Source organism: Aedes albopictus, chromosome 1 (genome assembly GCF_035046485.1).
Source record: "Aedes albopictus strain Foshan chromosome 1, AalbF5, whole genome shotgun sequence".
NCBI classification, from domain to species: Eukaryota; Metazoa; Arthropoda; class Insecta; order Diptera; family Culicidae; genus Aedes; species Aedes albopictus.
Genome location: NC_085136.1, coordinates 54,200,542 through 54,223,878, shown reverse-complemented (window position 1 = coordinate 54,223,878; position 23,337 = coordinate 54,200,542). Strand labels below are relative to the sequence as shown.

Sequence of the window (23,337 nt, the reverse complement as noted above, 5' to 3'; positions counted from 1 at the left end):
ACTCAAATTTCGCGTTTTCTCAATTCACTGAATTGCCCCTCATTTCGCAATAAAAAAAAGTTTGGCAATTTTTCTTCGGAATCCTAGTCAGACTAGTCAAGGCACTCAGGACACTGCATAGATGACCTGATTGTTGAACAAACGTGCGGAAGGGGTTGTTGCTAAAATTTACCACCGTTGTGCAGATTTTTAGAGAGGTCAACACTGAAAAAGTGAGAAAATGTGTGAAAAATAAAAATAAATAATTTCAATGATATTTTTTCATGAAAGTACAATAAATAACCTTTGTTTTGAGGGCTTCGCCTTTTATGTTTGTTATTCCATCCCTAAGTTATACGTGATTTTGTCATTCCGGATTCTAAACGAACATAGCTTTACACTAGCCCACAAAGCGATACGAGCGCCAAACGGCTAAAGACGGCGAGCACTGGAAACAAAATGACAACACGACAATGAAAGTGATGAGACGCTAGCACAGAGAACAGACGAACATGCTCGAACAAAATTGCTTGAAAATCTTGTGTAAAGAAAAAACAAGCTCAGTAGCGACATCGACGGTGACTTTCCCACTCAAAAACTTGTTTCGACACCATGATGGCGCTTTCTGAAGAAATATTTCATCAGCGCACCTTTAAATTTTACTACTTAGATTCTGAGCTGTTTTTGCTTAAATAACAAGATGTGTATGATTATTTTACTGACCCAGCAACAAAATTTGAACAACCCATTGATAATTAGTTTCATTATTTTCAATGAGAAACAAGTTGAACAAGAATTCAATTAATGTTTTCCAAGTAAGACTAACACATTCTCTTGGTGGAACTATACTAGGGTGCACACTTGGTGACACTAGCACCAAAAAGTAAAACAACGGCAAATTTGTACCACGATTCGAAATTTGACAGCGCCGCGTAATGGCCACATTCCCAGTTATTTCAAAACAACCGTTGCAATGCTTTACACAACAGCACTACATGAGCTTGGACGTCTGTTCTCTGTGACGCTAGCGCCACGCAACGGGAGCATAACCACATACTCTAATATGACCGTTACAAAGTTTTACACATGGCAGAAAGCAAAGATAGACGTCTGTTCTCTGTGGTAAAAGCACAGAGAACAGACGTCCAAGCTCATGTAATCACAGAGAACAGACGTCCAAGCTCATGTAGTGCAGTTGTGTAAAGCATTGCAACGGTTGTTTTGAAATAACTGGGAATGTGGCCATTACACCACAGAGAACAGACATTTAAGCTCGAACAAAAATACGTCGAAATCGTGTGTAAAGGATTTGAGTGTACCTCAACGCCACCAACGGAGACTGCCCCACATATAAAGTCGATTTGACCCCGCGATGGCAGTGTCCATCGTTAAAATACATTAGCCCACAAAGCGACACGAGCGCCAAACGGCCGAAAACGGCGAGCACTGGAAACAAAAATGACAACACAACAATGTAAGTGATGGGACGCTAGCGCCACGCAACGGGAGCATAACCACTTACTCTAATATGACCGTTACAAAGTTTTACACAAGGCAGAAAGCGAAGATAGACGTCTGTTCTCTGTGATTACACGGCGCTGTCAAATTTCGAATCAGGGTACAAATTTGCCGTTGTTTTACCTTTTGGCGCTAGTGTCACCAAGTGTGCACCCTAGTATAGTTCCACCAAGAGAATGTGTTGGTTTTACTTGGAAAACATTAATTGAATTCTTGTTCAATTTGTTTCTTATTGAAAATAATGAAACTTATTATCAATGGGTTGCTCAAATTTTGTTGCTGGATTAGTGAAATAATCATAAACATCTTGTTATTTAAGCAAATACAGCTCAGAATCTGAGCAGGAAAATTTAAAGGTGCGCTAGTGAAATATTTCTTCAGAATGCGCCATCATGGTGTCGAAACAAGTTTTTGAGTGGGAAGGTCACCGTCGATGTCGCTACTGAGCTTGTTTTTTCTTTACACAAGATTTTCAAGCCATTTTGTTCGAGCATGTTCGTCTGTTTTCTGTGATGTAATGCAGTTGTGTAAAGCATTGCAACGGTTGTTTTGAAATAACTGGGAATGTGGCCATTACGCGGTGCTGTCACATTTCGAATAGGGCTACAAATTTGCCGTTGTTTTTCCTTTTGGCGCTGGTGTTGCCAGGTGTGTACCCCAATATTGTTCTACCGAGATAATGTGTTGGATTTGCTAGATTGATTTGTTGTTCAACTCATTTCTAATTGAAAGGGGTGAAACGGTGAAACTAATTATCAATGCGTTGCTCAAATTGGGTTTTTGAATTATTAAAATAAGCATGAAAATCTTGTTACTTGAGCAAATACAGCACAGTCTCTGAGTAGGAAAATTCAAACGTACGCTAGTGAAATATTTCTTTAGTGAGCGCCATCACAGAGAACAGACATCCAGGCTAGAACAAATTTCATTCAGAAAGTTGTGTAAGGATTCGCATCTTCACTTGAGTAAGGTTGCAAACCAATACACGATGACAACACTAACGCCACCAAACACCATATTGCCACAGTCAGTGGTGAATTGAAACATTTCAAGTGGTGAATTAAATTAATATGGGAAATTAACCGATTGCAGCGCCACGCTATTGCCACTTGTGTTGCCGATTTCAAATGACCGTTAAATTCCTTACACAGTTTCGGAACCGGACTTGGATGTCTGTTCTCTGTGGCGCCATCATGATGTCGGTTCGAGTTTTTAGGTGGGAATGTCACCGTTGATGTCGCTACTGAGCTTGTTTCTTTCTTTACACAAGTTTTTCGAGGAATTTTGTTCGAGCATGTTCGTCTGTTCTCTGTGTTTATAACTTATAACCACAGAGAACAGATGTCCAAGCTCATGTAGTCACAGAGAACAGACGTCCAAGCTCATGTAGTGCAGTTGTGTAACGCATTGCAACGGTTGTTTTGAAATAACTGGGAATGTGGCCATTACGCGGCGCTGTCAAATTCGGAATCGTGGTACAAATTTGCCGTTGTTTTACTTTTTGGCGCTAGTGTCACCAAGTATGCACCCTAGTATAGTTCCACCAAGAGAATGTGTTGGTTTTACTTGGAAAACATTAATTGAATTCTTGTTCAACTTGTTTCTTATTGAAAATAATGAAACTAATTATCAATGGGTTGTTCAAATTTTGTTGCTGGGTCAGTAAAATAATCATACACATCTTGTTATTTAAGCAAAAACAGCTCAGAATCTAAGTAGCAAAATTTAAAGGTGCGCTAGTGAAATATTTCTTCAGAAAGCGCCATCATGGTGTCGAAACAAGTTTTTGAGTGGGAAAGTCACCGTCGATGTCGCTACTGAGCTTGTTTTTTCTTTACACAAGATTTTCAAGCAATTTTGTTCGAGCATGTCCGTCTGTTCTCTGTGATATTTCCAAGGGGGGAAGATTTGTTATAGATTTACCACAGAGAAATTTACCTAAGGATTTACCTAAAATGCCACACACTGAATTACTGGCTGGTAGCACAGAGAACAGACGAACATGCTCGAACAAAATTGCTTGAAAATCTTGTGTAAAGAAAAAACAAGCTCAGTAGCGACATCGACGGTGACTTTCCCACTCAAAAACTTGTTTCGACACCATGATGGCGCTTTCTGAAGAAATATTTCACTAGCGCACCTTTAAATTTTCCTACTCAGATTCTGAGCTGTATTTGCTTAAATAACAAGATGTTTATGAATATTTCACTAATCCAGCAACAAAATTTGTGCAACCCATTGATAGTTAGTTTCATTATTTTCAATAAGAAACAAGTTGAACAAGAATTCAATGAATGTTTTCCAAGTAAAACCAACACATTCTCTTGGTGGAACTATACTAGGGTGCACACTTGGTGACACTAGCGCCAAAAGGCAAAACAACGGCAAATTTGTACCCCGATTCGAAATTTGACAGCGCCGCGTAATGGCCACCCGACTAGAAAAATATATCAAGTTTATAACACATTGTGTTATGATGTTATGAAATTTTTCTATAACTTATTATGTTATAAACTAGATGCAGGATGATGTTAAAATAACTAAAATTGTAACGAAAAGTACACCGGTCTAATCAAAATAATAACCTATTTTGTTATAATCAGATCAAAATTATAACACAATATGATATAAATTTTAGCTTCAAGAAAACTAGTTTCTATCATATTATGATACAATTGTGTAAAATGTTGTTCTGAATGTCAAAGAATCAAAACTAAATTATTTCACAATGAGTTATTGAGCAACATTTATAACATAATATGATACAATTGAGTTTTAATATTTTTGAACACCAAAGATGTTAAACATGATTATATCACAATGTGTTATACATATCATGGTTTGTTATAATTATGTTATATTTTTGTTAGAATCTTCTAGTCGGGCACTTTCCCAGTTATTTCAAACCAACCGTTGCAATGCTTTACACAACTGCACTACATGAGCTTGGACGTCTGTTCTCTGTGCTGGTAGGGTTGCCAATCCCAAATTGCCCACAATGTAACTATCTTGTTTTGCTTTGTTTAGTTTCCCCCACTTGCACCTCAGTTATGTATTGTTGTCGCCATGTTAACCACGCGAATAAAAACGTTTATATAGTTCCTCGCGTAATTCCGTGTAATCCGGAAAACTATTTACTCTCGGCTACGACAAAGTGGAACTCGAAAAAATATTTAGTAGCGCTGATGCTCAATAATGATTGCTATAATGCTTACCAAGCATGTTTTTTTCTAAAATGGCTATTCATTTTGAAACGCGGGATAAATAAGAGAGCCATATATACATCCATATATACGATGCATATAAGTTTTCTCAATTTTGTGTGGCAGTCTACTTGGGGAACGAGGCGGTTCTGAGACAGCCATAAATGAGTCTACGTAGTTTATAGACAGCGCCTAACGTTATATCACCTTTAACAACAGATTCTATGTTAGCTCCTTCTCTAAGTAGTAAATCCACTATAATAGAGTGACCTCCGTAAGCACTTACATGTAAAGCAGACCATCCATTGGCAGTCAGTGCGTTAATGTTGGCGTCTCTTTCAACCAAAGTCTTCACAACTTCTATGTGGCCATTCTGACATGCTAAATGAAGGGGTGTCCATTTATCTATCTCAACAGCGTTAACATTGGCACCGTAATTAAGCAGTAAGTCTACAATACTACAGTTACCTTCATAAGCACTCACGTGTAGAGCTGTCAGACTATCACAAGTCAACGCGTGAATGTTGGCGCCTCTTCTGACTAGAGTCTTCACAACCTCTATGTGGCCATTCTCACATGCCAAATGTAGCGGTGTCGCACCATATCCATCAACAGCGTTAATTTTGGCACCTTCAAGAAGCAATAAATTTACAATATCGCAATGGCCTTTGGAAGCACTCGTATGGAGGACTGTCAATTCATTGTGAGTTAGTATGTCAATACTAGAACCTCTTCTTATCAAAGTCTCCACAACGACTGTATGGCCATTTTGGCATGCCAAATAGAGTGGCGTCACATTATCTCCATCTACAGCGTTTATGTTTGCACCTACATCAAGCAGCAGATCAATAACAAGTCGGTGCCCTGCAGATGCGCTAAGGTGCAAAGCTGTGAGCTTTGATTTACTTAACGCATTTACATTGAAACCGTCGTTTATCAACTCTTTCACTTTTCCAAATAAGCCTTTCCGAGCCGCAAAGTGAATTGGCGTTTCATCGATATCCAAGTCACCAGCAAGTTTAGGGAATTTACTTATAAGTGCTTCCTGTAAAGTATGGTAGCCACACCAATCAGCAGTCCGATATGCGGTGGCAATCATACTGTGCAAAGGATAAATGTTGATCAAATTGTTTATTATAGTGATTACAATTTCCGTGCAACCACTCGATGCAGCTAAGTCAAGGGCAGTTTTATCTTCATTTGTCCTCATAAGAAGCTCTGCTCCATTTTCTATTAACATATTTGCCAACTCAGCATCACCGTTATTGCAAGCAATATGAAGTGCATTCCAATTGCTTTTGCTTCGGGAATTAACTTCAATCCCTTTATCAATTAATAATTCGGCAATATCAATTCGTTTTCGATGAACTGCATAATGCAAAGCTGACCATCCTTCTGAGTTTTGAATATTGATGTCAGCTCCATTTCTCAGCAGTATCTGGACTAATTTTATACGTCCGTATTTTATGGCTGAATGTAATGGAGCTAGATCACCATCATACTTGGCATCGGGATGTGCTATACAGTCATCGATCAAATAGGAACATATTTTGTCGCTGCCATTTTCAATGGCAATGTGAAGCATTTTGGCCTCCTTTGGCCTGAACAGAGTTTTCTTTGAAAGCAGATATTTCAACAACTCTACAGCATCACTTTCACAAGCCCAGAAAATAACATCTTTTGAGTCAAAAGACGTCTCTTGGACTATTTTTGATACGAAAAGTTTGATGTTTTTTTCGATTATTTGAATAAAAAACCTCCTTATTCCTGTGGAGCAAGACAATACATTTTTGACAATGTTTTTTAAGTCAATAAAATCATCCCACAGAAAGGTGGCAACAAAATATTCAGCATAAGAATAATGAGAAAATGAAACTTTACCGTCAACGAAATTCAATAGAATGGATTTTTCAAGCTGGCGCTGGTTATTTGTTTCAATACAGTCCCAGTTTTTCATATATTTTGGATTTTTAAACACAAATTTAAGCTCATCAACATCTAGAAATTCTATTGCTAGGAGTTGATGATCCAAATAAAACTCAACAAAAACTTGTTTGTTCAGGTCGACCTGCCCAATGCCATGGCATGCATCATCTATCTTTACTAGTAAACATTTTTTTATGAAAATTTCGTAAATGTGTTCAACTTCTAAAAACTCTTTTTTTAAATAGCTTGTTTCATCTTTTTTTTCGATAAAGCCAGTTTCTTTGAATTGCTCAAAACGCTGCTTGTATATTTTCGACATCATTTTAACCATCAATGGAACGCTGCACAAGTTATAAAATTTCTCAACCAAGACTTTTGAGTATGAATAAAATTTGAAATCGATGTCAATCTCTACTTTTTCTTTCCAAGATTGTGCAAGGTACTCAATAACATTTTCTTTGCTAAACGGCTCCAAAGAATAGTATAGAACATTAATCTTGCACTCTTTTAAAAAGCTTTGCAATGCTGGTTTCTCATGATTTCTCACACTTATAACAATCTGAATTTGTTTTGATGTGAACAATAATTTCAACAGTCTATTTATTTTCTTAATATTTTTCTTATGTATTTCATTATATCCATCCAACAGGATTGTAATGGGATCATAGGATATATTTTCCAAAGCTTTCTGTATTAGCAAAATATTCTTGTCAGATAACACAGATTTGAGGATATTCAATGATGCTTCATTGCCGATACCTTCCTCAGAATATTGTAGTATGTTTAAATACAGTAGGTAAACAGTTCCTGACAGTTTTTGATGTTCAAGGGCAAGGTATCGAAGAAGTTCAGTTTTACCCATTCCAGAATCCGCCATCAAAACTAGACACTGGCATTGTGCAAACTTTACCCTCAGATTTGCTGCAAATTCACTATCTGTCATTTCCTCGCAAGTTTTGGTAAAAAGTTTATTTTCATTTTTAAAGGAAAAAAAATCTTCTAAATTAAGACTCAGCTCAGATTTTGTGTTTCCATCAAATTGAGAAGCTTGTAAATATTGCAGTTCATCGATATCATTTTTCTCAGATATAAGCACCCTGTTAATATATAACTGATTCGTATCATTCAATGCTGGATACAATTCTACGATTCTTAACCGTAACTTGTTGCAAAACTGCGATACATATTGTTGATTGAAATATGGTTTAGAATTAGCTTGCTCGCGTTTCAGTGTAGCTTCAAAATGATTATCCAAATCCTTCACAGCATTTTTATATTGGTATTCGGTTAGCTTACCTAAAACGTCAGGCCGCAGCCACATTCTCATCCATAAGTACAATTCTTCGATGATGAAGGATTCTAACTCAACCGGTTGATTCACAGATAGAGTGAGTAACTCAAAAAAATGCCTCACATCAGATTCCTCCGCATAGAACAATAGTGAATTATGTTTGTTCCGCAAAGCCTTTCCGTCGAAAAACTTCTGCTCCGTTGAAATCACTGTTTCCATATCATTTAATTCAGCCTTCAACATTCTATACAATTCAGCTTTAGAGATTACATCACTTCTGAATGTATCTTTGAATGCTAGCTGGCCATTTGCAGTTGTTGTCAGGATCAAAGCTAGAAGATTTTCGAACTTTTTTAAATAATCGGATACAATTCCGTTACGAAAAAGATCCTCGATGGCATCAGCTAGATGTTTGAGATCCACTGATGGCAAATTTGTAGAACCATGTTCCATTTCTTTGACGTCGAGTTCTGGTGGTTTAACAATAGGTTTTAAATTCTGTAACTCTGATTGAAGCAATTTGTACAATTCAGAAATGAAAATCAGTGATTCGTTAAAGGTATCTGCGAAACTTATTTGATAGTTTTTCGTCTCCTTCAAAACATCTTTCAAATATGCTTTGTACTTTAGAAGCTGGTCTGTTATGATTCCTTTAATGAATAGTTGCTTGATAGCGTCCTTCAGGGAATATAAGTCTCTGTTGGTGTATTCCATGATTGATTGTATTGTAAATTCACTCGGTATGAGTAATTTTTGGGTTGCTCCATCAGATGTAAAACGAAGAAATTCATCTACGTATCGGTCCTTGATCGTCACGAAATTTTCAGCGGTTTTCAACTTTTCATCTAGTTTTTTGTTGGTGAACAGCACAAATTTGAATTTGCCTTTAAACCTGTTTCGATCTATCATATAGGAATAGAAATATTTGTACAAACTGAAATCTCCTTTCTCTCGATTAGTTTTTGGAAGCAAACCATTGAGATCTATCTTTGAATCTTTGCCGTCGGAATGTTTCGTTTGTACAACAATCCATTGCTTGGCTGTCCTATCGTACAGTACCACGTCGCCAAACTTATCTGCGGATGTCAGTTCATAAGCTAAGCGGAAATTCTTCTCCTGTCGTGTCAGCCGTAGCAAAAGAACTAGCGCTAGCTGCTTTTGGTACAATTCGCCATGAGTTCCAGACTTGATGCTGCTTTCGTACGTCAAAAGTTTTGCAGTTTCCGGATCTGTAACATCCCGCTTTGAGCATGCCATTTTTAATCTGAAATTTTGAAAGTGGTTTTTGATATGAGTATTTATAACTTATGTATTTATAACGCACAAGCGTTTTGTCCGACAGATTGATTGGATCCCTAAATTCAAGCTTTCCGAGGTGAACCAGCCCAGGGCTGAAAACTTCGTAAATAAAGCTAATAATAACCTTCACGCACCCGACCCCCGACAACTCATTTTCAAAATGCTGGCATTTCGTGAATTTTCATCCGATTTTTTTTTTAAGTCGCCCTCAATCGTTCATAAATTTGTGCTAGTTCATTACACTCAAGTGGCCATGTAATATCCGGAACCATTCCGGAGATATTCCAGATTGTGCTGGGATCAGGAAGTGAGGGGTGGGTTTGTTTTGCTAAATGGCTAGAATTGATTATTTCGTGTGTTATTGTGTTTGAGAGGTCCCCAAGGAAGCTGTTCCAGGTGTTCCGGAGCGGCCATATCAGGTGATACTTCAGTCAATTTTTTCTACCCCATACTCTCGAAATCATAAAGACTGATACGTCGTACGGCGTTGTTTAGGTTGAAAACCAGAAGTGTCCCCAGAGAGGCCCCGCGGAGCCTGTCATGGGGATCCGGATGGGTCAACTTATTCAAATCTGGTTAATGTTCGCTGAAAATCGATGGTTCAAACACAATAACACACGAAATAATCACTTTTAGCCATTTTATGATCGATTGAGGGCGACTTCAAAAGAGAAAAACGGATGAAAAATGACGAAATGCCAGCATTTTGAAAATTAGTTGTCGGGGGTCGGGTACGTGAAGGATAATAATAATGACAATAAATTAAAGCAAAACAAAATCAGTTAAGTAAATGTTCCTGCGCAGCAGGAGTAAATCAATTTAATTTTGTATGGCGAAAAGCATCTAAACTTGAATTACTTGAAATAGAAAACGTTTCCCACATAGCCGAGGCGGTAAACGCACGGGTATTCAGCATGGCCATGCTGAGGGTGACGGGTTCGATTCCCGGTCGGTCCAGGATCTTTTCGTAAAGGAAATTTCCTTGACTTCCTTGGGCATAGAGTATCTTCGTGCCTGCCACACGATATACACATGCAAAATGGTCATTGGCAGAGGAAGCTCTCAGTTAATAACTGTGGAAGTGCTCATAGAACACTAAGCTGAGAAGCAGGCTTTGTCCCAGTGAGGACGTTACGCCAAGAAGAGAAGAGGAGGAGAAAACGTTTCCCGAAAAAATATTTGGTAGGCTTAATAGTGGTCACCATTGTGCACAACCAATACCAAATATTTTTTCGAATAATGTGTTCCACTTCGAGAAATTTGCCATTAGATGCTATTCACCATACAATATTTTTGCGATTTACTTTTAGCGATTTTTCGCGCATAGCAGCTAGCGCCACATTGGTCGGTGCAGTTAATTTATTGTATAAACATTGTTATTGTAGGCGTCAAATGAATTTACCAAAGGTTAAAATAAAAGCTATAACTACGAAAGTGTTAAATCATGACACAATTTTGCGATATAGCATACCTATTTTGGTAAAAGATTTCAAGGATTCCGTGGTAGGTCACCACCACCCAGCAAAGTGAGTTTTCTTCGTTTATGTTTATTTCAAATAACAACTTGCCAAATTTATAAAAAAAAAACAATCAAAACAGTTACAAAATCAAGGATATAAAAACTCAACTGAACATATTCACAAATTCATCAACGTGTAACATTTTCATTTGAAACTTTGTGAAGCTGTTGGCATTCACTTCTGGTTTTTAACCTTTTTGGTGACTGCAGCCTTACTTTTACGTTTTTCTTTCCGTTTCTGCCATTTGATCATCATTTCGGTTTTCGTTTCGGCGCATTTTCCTTCTCGTTCTTTCTTTTTCAGATCTTTTGCATATTGTACCGCCTTCTTTACTTGTTCGTTTGCTTTCATGAATTCAAGGGCTGAAAGTCTTTATAACCCTTTATAAGGCAGAGAAAACCAGGCACGGAATCAACTCGTACTGCATCGGAATACAATGCACATGTGATATGATGAACAAAAACGATTTTAGTTTAAAAAAAAATCACCGATCGATTTTGTATGAAAAAAATTGGTTTAAATTTCAGTTGTTCGGCAAAAAAGTTTAAAATTCTGTAATTTCGTAATGCGTTAATCAATCATGCTGATTTTTCTACAGGTAATTGCCCTAATATTCATGAGTTACAAGTGCGGATTGAAACACGATTGGATGATTATTTCGAAAGATATTCTCATTTTAGTATATGATCATTTATTTTAGTACAATTTTTCAAAAAGCTGTGTTTTTAAAAGTAGTGAAGCAAACAAGTTGAAATTTTGTTCACGAGTAGAAGGAACATATACCTTCCATTCGCCATCATTAGATTTTTGATTTGTTCGCCACAACAAAAGTTCGAGCTTATAAACCTTCATTGACTCGAAAATGGCATTTACACTACCCGTCATAAGTACGGACTCACAAAAAGTATTGCAACAATATTGCATCACCCTGACTCACCTAGATATCTCTAAAACCAGAACACCTACAAAAATGCCGCCTTCAGAAAAGTTGTTGCTTTTGGTCTTCTGAATAACTTTCCTGAAGACAGCATCTTTGTAAGTCCTCAGGTTTTGGAGATATCGAGGTGAGTCAGGGTGATGCAATATTGTTGCAATACTTTTTGTGAGTCCGTACTTATGACGGGTAGTGTATGTCACAGACATTTTGTTCTAAAATAGCCAATTCATGTTTGTTACGACTCATAAAAATAATGAGTGATAACAAAGGCCAAATGTATCCAAAAGTTGGGAAGATTTTTTAAGTCGGAAGAAAAAAATATTGTTATGAGGTGTCAATTTAGTTGCCGCTGCCTTATAAAGGGTTATACCATAGACTAATACGGTCATGATCGCATCCAGTTTTTCTAATGAACAAAACGGTTTTAGACATAAAATTGTCTAGGGAATCGAATGCAAGTGGTTAAACAGACCGCACGGATCATTATCCTGCTCATTTTGCCCTAATTCCCCAGTTTTTATTGATTTGTTTTTATGAAACTAGCTCTAAAACACTTATGAAACATGAATTCGGTTTGCCTTGAAAGACTTTTCAGAAGTATTGAGATGTAGAGAATCGATTGAATGTGATTGCGGTGACCGCGTGAATGTATTTATGCTCATTTTACCCTACTTCCCCACATATATTGTTTTTTTGTATGAAATTAGCTCTGTAACTCACAAGAAAATTATGAGCGGAATGTTAAGAAGTATTTATTTGGAGGATTAAGATACAAGAATGGAGTTAGCTATATAACTCACAATAAACTTAAGGGTGGTATGCTATGAAGGGTATCTTCAGTAAATTACGATACAAGGAATCGATTACACAGCGCAACATTTTTTTGTCTCAAGAGCAAACTTATGTGTCTCCGAAGGATTTTGGGCCGCTGAATCCGAATCCGGGCTCAGATTTGCTCCAACACGTCACAATTTTGAGCTATACCTCAATTTATAGGGCAAAATATGCGATTTTGGGCTTATTTGACTGCAAGCCATTAAGCTTGGAAATATTTTTTTTAAGCAATCAAAAGGTTAATTGGTTAATTAACATCTATATTAACGACTCATGCAAAATATTTCGTTTTACCTAATCAAATTTGATAGATTTAAGCATTTTATGTTAGTATGAAAACTTGCATGCAACTTTGGGAGGGTGACTTGTATGGGAAATATCGTACCTAACATAAATCGCTTAAAACTATCAAATTCGATTTGGTAAAACGAAATATTTTGCATGAGTCGTTGATTTACATGTTAATTGACCAACTAAACTTTTGATTGCTTAAAAAAAATATTTCCTTGCTTAATGGTTTGCAGTAAAAAAAGGCCAAAATCGCATATTTTGCCCTATAAATTGAGGTATAGCTCAAAATTGTGACGTGTTAGCACAGAGAACAGACGTCTATCTTTGCTTTCTGCCTTGTGTAAAACTTTGTAACGGTCATATTAGAGTATGTGGTTATACTCCCGTTGCGCGGCGCTAGCGTCCCATCACTTACATTGTTGTGTTGTCGAATTTGTTTCCAGTGCTCGCCGTTTTTGGCCGTTTGGCGCTCGTGTCGCTTTGTAGGCTAGTGTGTTTTAACGATGAACACTGCCATCGTGAGGTCAAATCGACTTTATAAGTGGGGCAGTCTCCGTTGGTGGCGTTGAGGTACACTTAAATCCTTTACACACGATTTCGACGCACTTTTGTTCGAGCTTAAATGTCTGTTCCCTGTGGTGTTAGAGCAAATTTGAGCCCGGATTCGGATTCAGCGGCCCAAAATCCTTCGGAGACACATAGGTTTGCTCTTGAAACAGACAAAAAGTTAATTTTTGTTACGCTGTGTTAGAAGTGATTGCAGTGTCCGCGTGAATGTTGTTATGCTCATTTTACCCTAATCCCCTACATATATTGAGTTGTGTATGAAATTTAATCTATAACTCGCAAGAAAATTATGAGTGGTATGCCAAGAAAGGCTTCTTTAACCCTTTATAAGGCAGTGGCAACTATATTGCCACCTCATAACAATATTTTTTTCTGCCGACTTAAAAAATCTTCCCAACTTCTGTTTTAACTATTGGATACATCTGGTCTTTGTTATCACTCATTATTGTTTTGAGTCGTAACCAACATGAATTGGCTATTTTAGAACAAAATATCTGTGACAAAACTGCCATTTTCGAGTCAATGTAGGTTTATAAGCTCGAACTTTTGCTGTGGCGAACAAATCAAAAATCTATTGATGGCGAATAGAAGCACAGAGAACAGACATCCAAGCTCATGTAGTGCTCTTGTGTAAAGCATTGCAACGGTTGTTTTGAAATAACTGGGAATGTGGCCATTACGCGGCGCTGTCAAATTTCGAATCGGGGTATAAATTTGCCGTTGTTTTACCTTTTGGCGCTAGTGTCACCAAGTGTACACCCTAGTATAGTTTCACCTAGAGAATGTGTTGGTTTTACTTGGAAAACAATAATTGAATTCTTGTTCAACTTGTTTCTTACTGAAAATAATGAAACTTATTATCAATGGGTTGCTCAAATTTTGTTGCTGGGTTAATGAAATAGTCATAAACATTTTGTTATTTAAGCAAATACAGCTCAGAATCTGAGTAGGAAAATTTAAAGGTGCGCTAGTGAAATATTTCTTCAGAAAGGGCCATCATGGTGTCGAAACAAGTTTTTGGGTGGGAAAGTCACCGTTGATGTCGCTACTGAGCTTGTTTTTTCTTTACACAACATTTTCAAGCAATTTTGTTCGAGCATGTTCGTCTGTTCTCTGTGATAGAAGGTATATATTCCTTCTACTCGTGGACACAATTTTACCTTGTTTGCTTTACTACTTTTGAAAACAGTTTTTTTTTTGAAAATTTGTACTAAAATAAATGGTCATGTACTAAAATGACAATATCTTTCAAAGTAATCATCCAATCAGTTCTGCTCGAGTCTCGCTGAAAACCAGACGCGTTTCCATCTCGCTGTACCATCTCTCGATTACTTCGCCGCGAATGGCGGTGATCGGTTCTCGTAGTAACACTTTTAAAGTGGATTTCAACAACTTTAAAACTCGACCCTCGTTCGCGGACATCCATTCCTTTGTTAATGGAACACTTGGCTTACGCCCTGATCAGCTGGTAAGGCTCCAAATGCACCATGTGCATAATTGTGCTTATATCAAGTGCATCGACCAACAAACTGCCGAAATGATAGTCAACCTCCACAACGAAAAACACCACATTGTTGTCGACGGCGTCCAGAACAAAGTGCATCTTTCTATGGACGACGGATGTATACTGGTCAAAGTACATGACTTGTCCGAAAACGTCACCAATGACGACATTACTGTGAGTTTGAAACAGTATGGAGAAGTGCATTACGTAAAAGAACAAGTTTGGGGCTCTACCTTTGCCTATAAAGGTATCTCCTCCGGTGTTCGCATTGCAAAAATGACGCTACGGCGGCACATCAAGTCGGTTATTACAATTCAAACCGAGCAGACTCTGATTTCGTACAAGAATCAGCCGAAAAGTTGTCTACATTGCCTGCAGCCAATTCATCCGGGCAAAACATGCACGGACAATAGGAAAGCCAACAGGAACACACAACCATGCAGTGCAAATCAAACGGCTGAAACGATGCCGTCTTTAACACAGTTGAAGAACCCAGCCGATCAAACGCAGCGTGGTAATAACACCGATCAAGAACAACAACCACAGCGCCCGCAGAGAAATGTTCGCAAGCTAAGTACACCGGAGAGCACACCGCCACCGCCGAAAAGAGTGGATAGAAAACCCGCAACCGCATCAACTACAACGAAAGACGAGGAAAGTGATAACAATGACAGCGATATGGATTCGGTCAGTAGTGTGAATCTTACCGATTCGGAACCCGAGCCAGCCCGTGATGACGTTGATAAATGGATAGAACGGTTCAACAAGCACTCTAGGAAAGTGGAGAAGAAGATGAGAAAACTAAGATGATATGTAATACATATAGCACAGAGAACAGACGTCCAAGCTCATGTAGTGCAGTTGTGTAAAGCATTGCAACGGTTGTTTTGAAATAACTGGGAATGTGGCCATTACGCGGCGCTGTCAAATTTCGAATCGGGGTACAAATTTGCCGTTGTTTTAGCTTTTGGCGCTAGTGTCACCAAGTGTGCACGATAGTATAGTTCCACCAAGAGAATGTGTTGGTTTTACTTGGAAAACATTAATTGAATTCTTGTTCAACTTGTTTCTTATTGAAAATAATGAAACTTATTATCAATGGGTTGCTCAAATTTTGTTGCTGGATTAGTGAAATAATCATAAACATCTTGTTATTTAAACAAATACAGCTCAGAATCTGAGTAGGAAAATTTAAAGGTGCGCTAGTGAAATATTTCTTCAGAAAGCGCCATCATGGTGTCGAAACTAGTTTTTGAGTGGGAAAGTCACCGTCGATGTCGCTACTGAGCTTGTTTTTTCTTTACACAAGATTTTCAAGCAATTTTGTTCGAGCATGTTCGTCTGTTCTCTGTGCATATAGTTAGTGTCTTATTTGATAGACCCGAATGCCTTTTTTAAGGTAAAAGGTCTTTAATAATAATAAAAAAAAAAAAAAAAAAAAAAAAAAATCATCCAATCGAATCTCGATCCACACTTGTAACTCATGAATATTAGAGCAATGGACTACCTGCTTTGCGCGCACCCACAGTTGATCAGCAGGAGTAAATCAATTTAATTTTGTATGGCAAAAAGCAGCTAAACTTGAATTACTTGAAATAGAAAACTCTTCCCGAAAAAATATTTGGTAGGCTTAATAGTGGTCACCATTGTGCACAACCACTACCAAATATTTTTTCGAATATTGTATTCTACTTCGAGAAATTTGCCTTTAGATGCTATTCGCCATACAATATTTTTGCGATTTACTTTTAGAGATTTTTCGCGCATAGAAGCTAGCGCCACATTGGTCGATGTGGAGAGTAGGAAAACAGCCGGTGCAGTTAATTCATTACCTGTAAAAATATCAGCATGATTGATTAACGCATTATGTAGCTACAGAATTTTAAACTTTCTTTCTTGTCGAAAAACTGAAATTTAGACCATTTTTTATGCAAAATCGATCGGCGATTTTTTTTAAAACGAAAACCGTTTTTGTTCATCACATCACATGTGCATTGTATTCCAAGCAGGCTTGTCCGCACTGAACGCATGAAAATTCTGCTCTTTTGATTTACATCCCCTATACCATCGTATTTATTCAATCTTTCTATCTTACCTGATAGAAGGATGTTGAAATATCCTAAATGTCATTTCGAACTGTCAAAAAATCGCACCGCAGTGCCACACTGTGCGCGCAAAGAGAATTTCACCCGGGTGAATTCACCCCAATGAATTTCTCTTTGCACGCTAAGTGCGGCACTGCGGTGCGATTTTTTGACAGTTCGAAATGACATTTAGGATATTCAAACATCCTTCTATCAGGTAAAATAGGAAGATTGAATAAATACGATGGTTTTGATGGTGTAAATCAAAAGAGCAGAATTTTCATGCGTTCAGTGCGGACATTGAATGTAGTACGAGTTGATTCCGTGCCTGGTTTTCTCGGCCTTATAAAAGGTTAATGGATTATGATACACGGAATTGATTACAAATTATTGCCACGTGAATGTGATTATGCTCATTTTACCCTAATTCTCCACATATATTGAGTTTTGTATGACATTAGCTCTATAACTCACAAGAAACTTATGGGTAATATGTTAAGAAATATTTATTTGGAGGATTAAGATACTAGGAATATATTACAAGTGATTGTTGTGATAATCTCTCTATGCAATAATTGTTAAACAACTGTATTCATTATTTGTATACACTTTATTAACAATACTTATTTACTACATACAATCATTCACACTGTAGACAACAATAAACAACATTTATACATGTGACAGATCCTAGACGTAATCAAACACGGAAAACACAACAAAGTAATTTTCATCATTTAAAGTAAACTCTAACATAAGGTATCACAATTGTAGTGACCACGTTAATGTAATTATGCTCGTTTCGCCTAAATTCCTCATATATATTGAGTTTCGAATGAAATTAGCTATATTACTCACAAGAAACTTAAGGGTGGTGAAGGGTTTCTTCAGTGGATTAGGATACAAGGAACTGATTGGAAGTGACTGCAGTGACCGCGCGAATGTTATTATGCTCATTTTAGCCTAATTCCCCACATATATTGTGTTTTGAATGAAATTAGCTATATAAGGGCTCGTTCAAATATTACGTAGCGCAAAGGGGGGAGGGAGGGGGTCTAGCGCTGTGTTACGCTTCATACAAAATTTCAAAATTGTCCATACAAAAGTTGTTACGTCGGGGAGGGAGGGAGTTTAAAATTGACAAATTTTGCGTTACGTAATATTTGAATGAGCCCTAACTCACAAGAAACTTAAGGGCGGTATGCTATGAAGGGTTTCCTTAGTGGATTATGATACAAATAACCGATTAGAAGTAATTGCAGTGATTGGGCGAGTGTGATTATGCTTATTTTACCCTAACTGCTCGCATATATTGAGTTCAGTACGAAATAAGCTATATAATTCATAAGAAACTTATGGGCGGTATGCTAAGAAGTGTTTATTTAGAGGATTACGAGCTGTAGCCCATCAAGTATCAAGTAAGTACAATACAAGGAATCCATTAAAAATGATTGCAGTGACCACGTGAATGTAATTGCAGCATAATAACATTGTCACTGTAACAATAACAATAACGCGGTTACTGCAATCACTTCTAATCGATTCCTTGTATCTTAACCCTTCAAATAAACACTTTTTAGCATACCACCCATAAGTTTCTTATGAATTATATAGCTTGAACATAACTCAATATATGTGGGGAATTAGGTTGAAATGAGCATAATCATGTTCACGAGGTCATCGCAATAATTTTTGATCGATTCCGTCTATCATAATCCACTAAAGAAACTCTTCATAGCATATCACCTTTAAGTTTCTTGTTCACAATATATGTGGGGAATTAGGGTGAAACGAGCATAGTTACATTCACGCGGTTACTACAATCATTTCCAATATATTCCTGATATCTCAATTCTCCAAATAAATACTTAACATACCACCCATAAGTTTCTTGTGAGTTATAGAGCCAATTTCATACACAACTCAATATATGTAAGCAATTAGGGTAAAATGAACATAATCATATTCGCGCTGTCACTGCAATCACTTCTAATCAGTTCCTTGTATCCTAATCCACTGAAGAAACCCTTCATAGCATACCACCCTTAAGTTGTTGCCGCGCCTTCTTTGTTGCTTATTTTTCGCTTGCGGTGCCGTATTCTGCGTACACTGCTAGTGAGTAATATAGCTAATTTCATTCAAAACTCTATATATATATATATGGGGAACTAGGGTGAAACGAGCATAATTACATTAACGCGGTCACTACAATCACTTCTAATATATTCCTTGTATCTTAATCCTCCAAATAAACATTTCTAAGCAAACAACCTATAAGTTTCTTGTGGGTTATTGAGCTAATTTCATACAAAACTCAATATATGTGGCGAATTAGGGTAAAATGAGCATAATAACATTCACGCGGTCACTGCAATCACTTCTCTAATCGATTCCTTGTATCCTAATGCACTAAAAAAAACCCTTCAAAGTATACCATCCTTAAGTTTCTTGTGAGTTAAATAGCCAATTTCATTCAAAACTCAATATATATGGGGAATTAGGGTAAAATGAACATAAATACATTCACGCCGCGGTCACTGCAATCACATTCAATCGATTCTCTACATCTCAATACTTCAGAAAAGTCTTTCAAGGCAAACCGCATTCATGTTTCGTAAGTGTTTTAGCGCTAGTTTCATAAAAAAGTCAATAAAAACTGGGCAAAATGAGCAGGATAATGATTCGTGTGGTCTGTTTAACCACTAGCATTCGATTCCTCAAGCAATTTTACGTCTAAAACCATTTTGTTCATAAGAAAAACTGGATGCGATCATGATATACAGAATTTAGTGTCGGTTTGCACTGTTTTTTTCCACTATGCGACGTCACATGTTTCCGTCCAAAATTGATGTTTACATAGGTAACTAGCCTGCCTTGTGAAATTGAATGCCGTGACCTTGACTACCCCCTATTGCGGGTGTCAACAAACAAGCGCGTTGGTCATCAATATCAGTCCTGACGCGATTCAACTTTGCCAAAGAAGCAAATAAGCACAAAACCATAGACTAATTTCAAAACATTAGAAAATATGATGCCGTTTTCAAATATCCAACTTATTACGAATACTATGGTGTTCCACGAATAAAATAAATAAATAAATAAATAAATAGATATAATAGTATTCGTTAGGTTACGAAAAAGTGCGAAAATTTATAGAAGGTGAAATTAGGCATGAAGGTCATGTATTGAACGAATACATCGAATGCGTGAAACTTTCGCCGTACGACCTGTGCTTTAACTCCTAAACCACCAAGGGTCCAGAAAAAGTCGGAAGTCCAACTTTGACAAGGCATTTCTCGGCCGTTTTTCCACCGATTTCTAAACCGGACAGGTTTCAAGAACAACTTTTATTTTAAAGATTTTAAAATAGATGCGTCTACCCAAAGCTATTAACGCAGACAGACGTTCAAGTTTGACTCAGCAGCTTGTGTTAAAAACATGGCCGCCACAAATTGCCAAGTGGCAATCAGCGAACAGATGGCGTTAGTGACGTTCATATTCAATCGCTGCCGCACATGTGCGTTGCGACCAACAACTGTCACCACGGTCGTCTTCCAGCCGGATGGCGGGAAAAGACCGCACGTGTTGCACGCTAATAATGTTTCCACATAATTTGTGCAGAGAGAATGACTTTTATTTAATGTCTAAAATCTTTTGCACAAATTAGCGCAGGACTCTTGTTAAATATTTTACACTTTATTACTTTTATTTTACATAGATTTGCTTGAATAAAACTGCATTTGGATTAACTTCACTTGCATTGGGAAATCTTTGCGAATGTGACGCAAATGTAGGAATGATTTTGACAGTGTTTGTTTTGATTTTATTTTTCGGTGGGTGGTGAATTGGGTGGTGAGCAGGCGGCCGGAAGCACGTGGTTTCTCAAACTGTCAATTGCACGCGACTTCACTGTGGCAATCGGTTACCTAGGTGTCGCTAGTGAAAATTTACATAGAAAATTTGAATAAATTTGTTCGAGCTAGAACGTCTGTCTGCGCTATTAAGCAAAAGGCACTTCCTAGTTTTTTTTTTTGAGAGCGCATTTTTTTCACACTTTGATCAATAAAATAAGATTTAAAGCGATGACATATGGATTTTTCGACTTTAAATCATGCGTACAGCCGGAGTGAGCATGTTTATGCAAAATTAGTGATTTTTCAGTACACTGATATTTTAACTTACTGAAAAAAAACTGTTAAAATACCCTATTTATAACATAAAATAAGCAATAAATCAAAATTCAAAGCGATGTCGTTCTTACCGTTCTTTTACGTTATCAAATTGATGTGGAGTACTAGATCATTTTGTCCACGCCAGTGAACGATTTGATTTATGTCATCAAAAAACTGACAGATTTCCGGAAGGTATCACCTTCTAAATGCCAAGGTAAACTACAAGGAAGCAAAGCTATTGCACTACTGTTCACACCAAATCGAACTGCACAGTATGAAAGTGTGATGGTTGAGAAGTGTGACGATAAGTGCAACCGGCCTGTCTGACAGTATTTTGACGTTGAGAAATGTCACAGATTAGCACGTGGCGTGTGATTCGCCTGATTCTTCCTCGCTTTTGTTTTGATTCTCATCCATCTGACAACTCTTCGATTCGACTTTCTCTCTTTTTTCTCACCAAAGTTGTTATCGGGTGGCCAGTTATGCAGGTTTGTGCGTTTATATTCATGGAAAAAGTTTGTGAAAGGTGGAATTTTTGAAAGTTATGTCGGCAACCGTGCCCGAGCACAAAAATAGTGTAATAAACGAAGTGCATCAAAAATCCATGTTTGAAAGCAACCAGCAATATTTACGGAGGTTCTGAGTTGGTGCTATTCGACATCCAAACCGCCTGGAGACCAACCGGAATGAACTGAGGATGGCAACAATCATAGAAAGAACGAGCTTTTTATTCGCACCACCGCAATATCTGTTGAAATAATGTTTGATAACAAATCCGGAAATCAAAACATAAACAAAAATAGAGTTGTCAAATTTCAATGAGCATGGTGGTGTAGGGCACGGGTTCCCAACCGGTGATCGGCGGCCCCATGGAGAGCCGTGAAGCTAGTCCAGGGAGACAGCGATGTTACCAAAAAAATTGTTAAATTTTTATTCTATTTTGTGCAAATTATAACAATATATTTTCCACAATTTAAGGAACAAATTTTCAGTATAAAACGCTTGTTAAAGGAAAAAATTCTCGGCTGCGCCGCTATTTTTGAGCTGCGACTCAAATTGAATGTACATAACATTGTTGTTTACATCAGTGTCAAGTAAAATGAAAGTATCATTGTTTGTCGAAAATCCCTCCCACAGTAAATTTCTGGCTACGCAACTGTACCCAAATAACTCGGTTTAGTTTATTTAAATCACTTTTTTTCTGAACAGTTTTATTGGGCCGCAGATGTTTTGACAATTTTTAGAGGGGGTCACCACCTCAAAAAGGTTGGGAACCCCTGGTATAGGGTGACCAGTTTATTGAATTAAAAGTTTACCCCGGTTATTCGACAACAGTCGGTATTTTAAGGACAAACGTCTTGAAATGCCGCTTCAACAGTGCATCAGATATTCAGACGCACAAATCTCAAGAAGCAAGCTTCAAACAACAGTGCATTTAATTATTCTGGAATAATTACTTGTAATAAGCTTAAAATGAGAAGCTCAGATGCGCTGGTTTTGTTTGCGAAGAGATTTGTGCCCTCAAAATCGTGAGTAGGTGCCAAAGTTGGCCATTGTGGCGCCCATTTTGGGATTCTAACAAGTCTGTCCTTAAACTCATTTTTATATATATATATAGATTTCTTTCAAGAAAAAAAATATTTTCCGTGTAATTTTAAGGCAAATAATTTTAAAGTGTAATCAACTATCCTTAAGTCTTGCAATATAATATGTAGAATGATTGAGGAAAAAATTAAAATATGGTAACTGTTGCGATTCAATATAAAAGAAACAATGACACCTGAAAGGTGACCAAACCATTAATTTTTTAATTGTTTTAGAAAATGTAAATACGTTTCAAAAGGCACCAACAACTATTTCGAAATATGCAGAAAAGTCCCAAATATCAGCCAAAAATATTAAAGTTTTGATTGCCCATGAAAGAAAACATAGAAAATGCTCAAACTATACCCCGTCTATAGCCGGGGTTGGGCATTAGAGAGTTAAAGTAATAATGGGTTTCAATATTGCCCGAAAAGAAAGAGCAAAGCTCCAACCCTATTTGAATTACCGGAAGACCACGAACGGCTAACACAGAATGGGTTTCAAACTGCTTAATTTAAATATATCTATGACATCATTGAGCAATACTCACGTTCAGTGTGCTATTCCTACTTGATAGTGGTGGTGAACTCACTGCTCCAGGCTGTTTCAACTCCACAAAGAATCTAAG

At 37.4% G+C, this 23,337-nt stretch overlaps 3 protein-coding genes across 9 annotated transcripts in view; all 3 read right to left on the bottom strand.

Annotated features, from left to right (window-relative positions):
• LOC109398858 (ankyrin-1) overlaps window positions 1-23,337 on the bottom strand; it is a 193,405-nt gene that overhangs the window by 26,290 nt on the left and 143,778 nt on the right. For 2 of the 7 annotated variants that reach the window (XM_062844565.1, XM_029854995.2), the window contains exons 3-4: window positions 23,260-23,332; window positions 166-9,181 (exon numbers count right to left, since the gene is read on the bottom strand). The exons of 1 other annotated variant lie outside the window; for it this stretch is intronic. In XM_062844565.1, coding sequence (XP_062700549.1) covers window positions 4,828-9,174 — 4,347 coding nt within the window. In that variant the 5' untranslated portion in view covers window positions 9,175-9,181; window positions 23,260-23,332 and the 3' untranslated portion in view covers window positions 166-4,827. Of the gene's footprint in view, window positions 1-165; window positions 9,182-23,259; window positions 23,333-23,337 lie in introns of those variants that run through there. 4 more of the 7 variants (XM_062844568.1, XM_062844566.1, XR_009996024.1 and 1 more) reach the window with 3 other exon arrangements.
• LOC115256758 (uncharacterized) overlaps window positions 1-23,337 on the bottom strand; it is a 398,127-nt gene that overhangs the window by 256,228 nt on the left and 118,562 nt on the right. The window lies entirely within an intron of this gene.
• LOC134284947 (melanoma-associated antigen E1-like) overlaps window positions 166-23,337 on the bottom strand; it is a 169,491-nt gene continuing 146,319 nt past the window's right edge. Inside the window, exon 2 of the mRNA XM_062844574.1 lies at window positions 166-4,463. The gene's annotated coding sequence lies outside the window, so the exon portion shown is untranslated. The remainder of the gene's footprint in view (window positions 4,464-23,337) is intronic.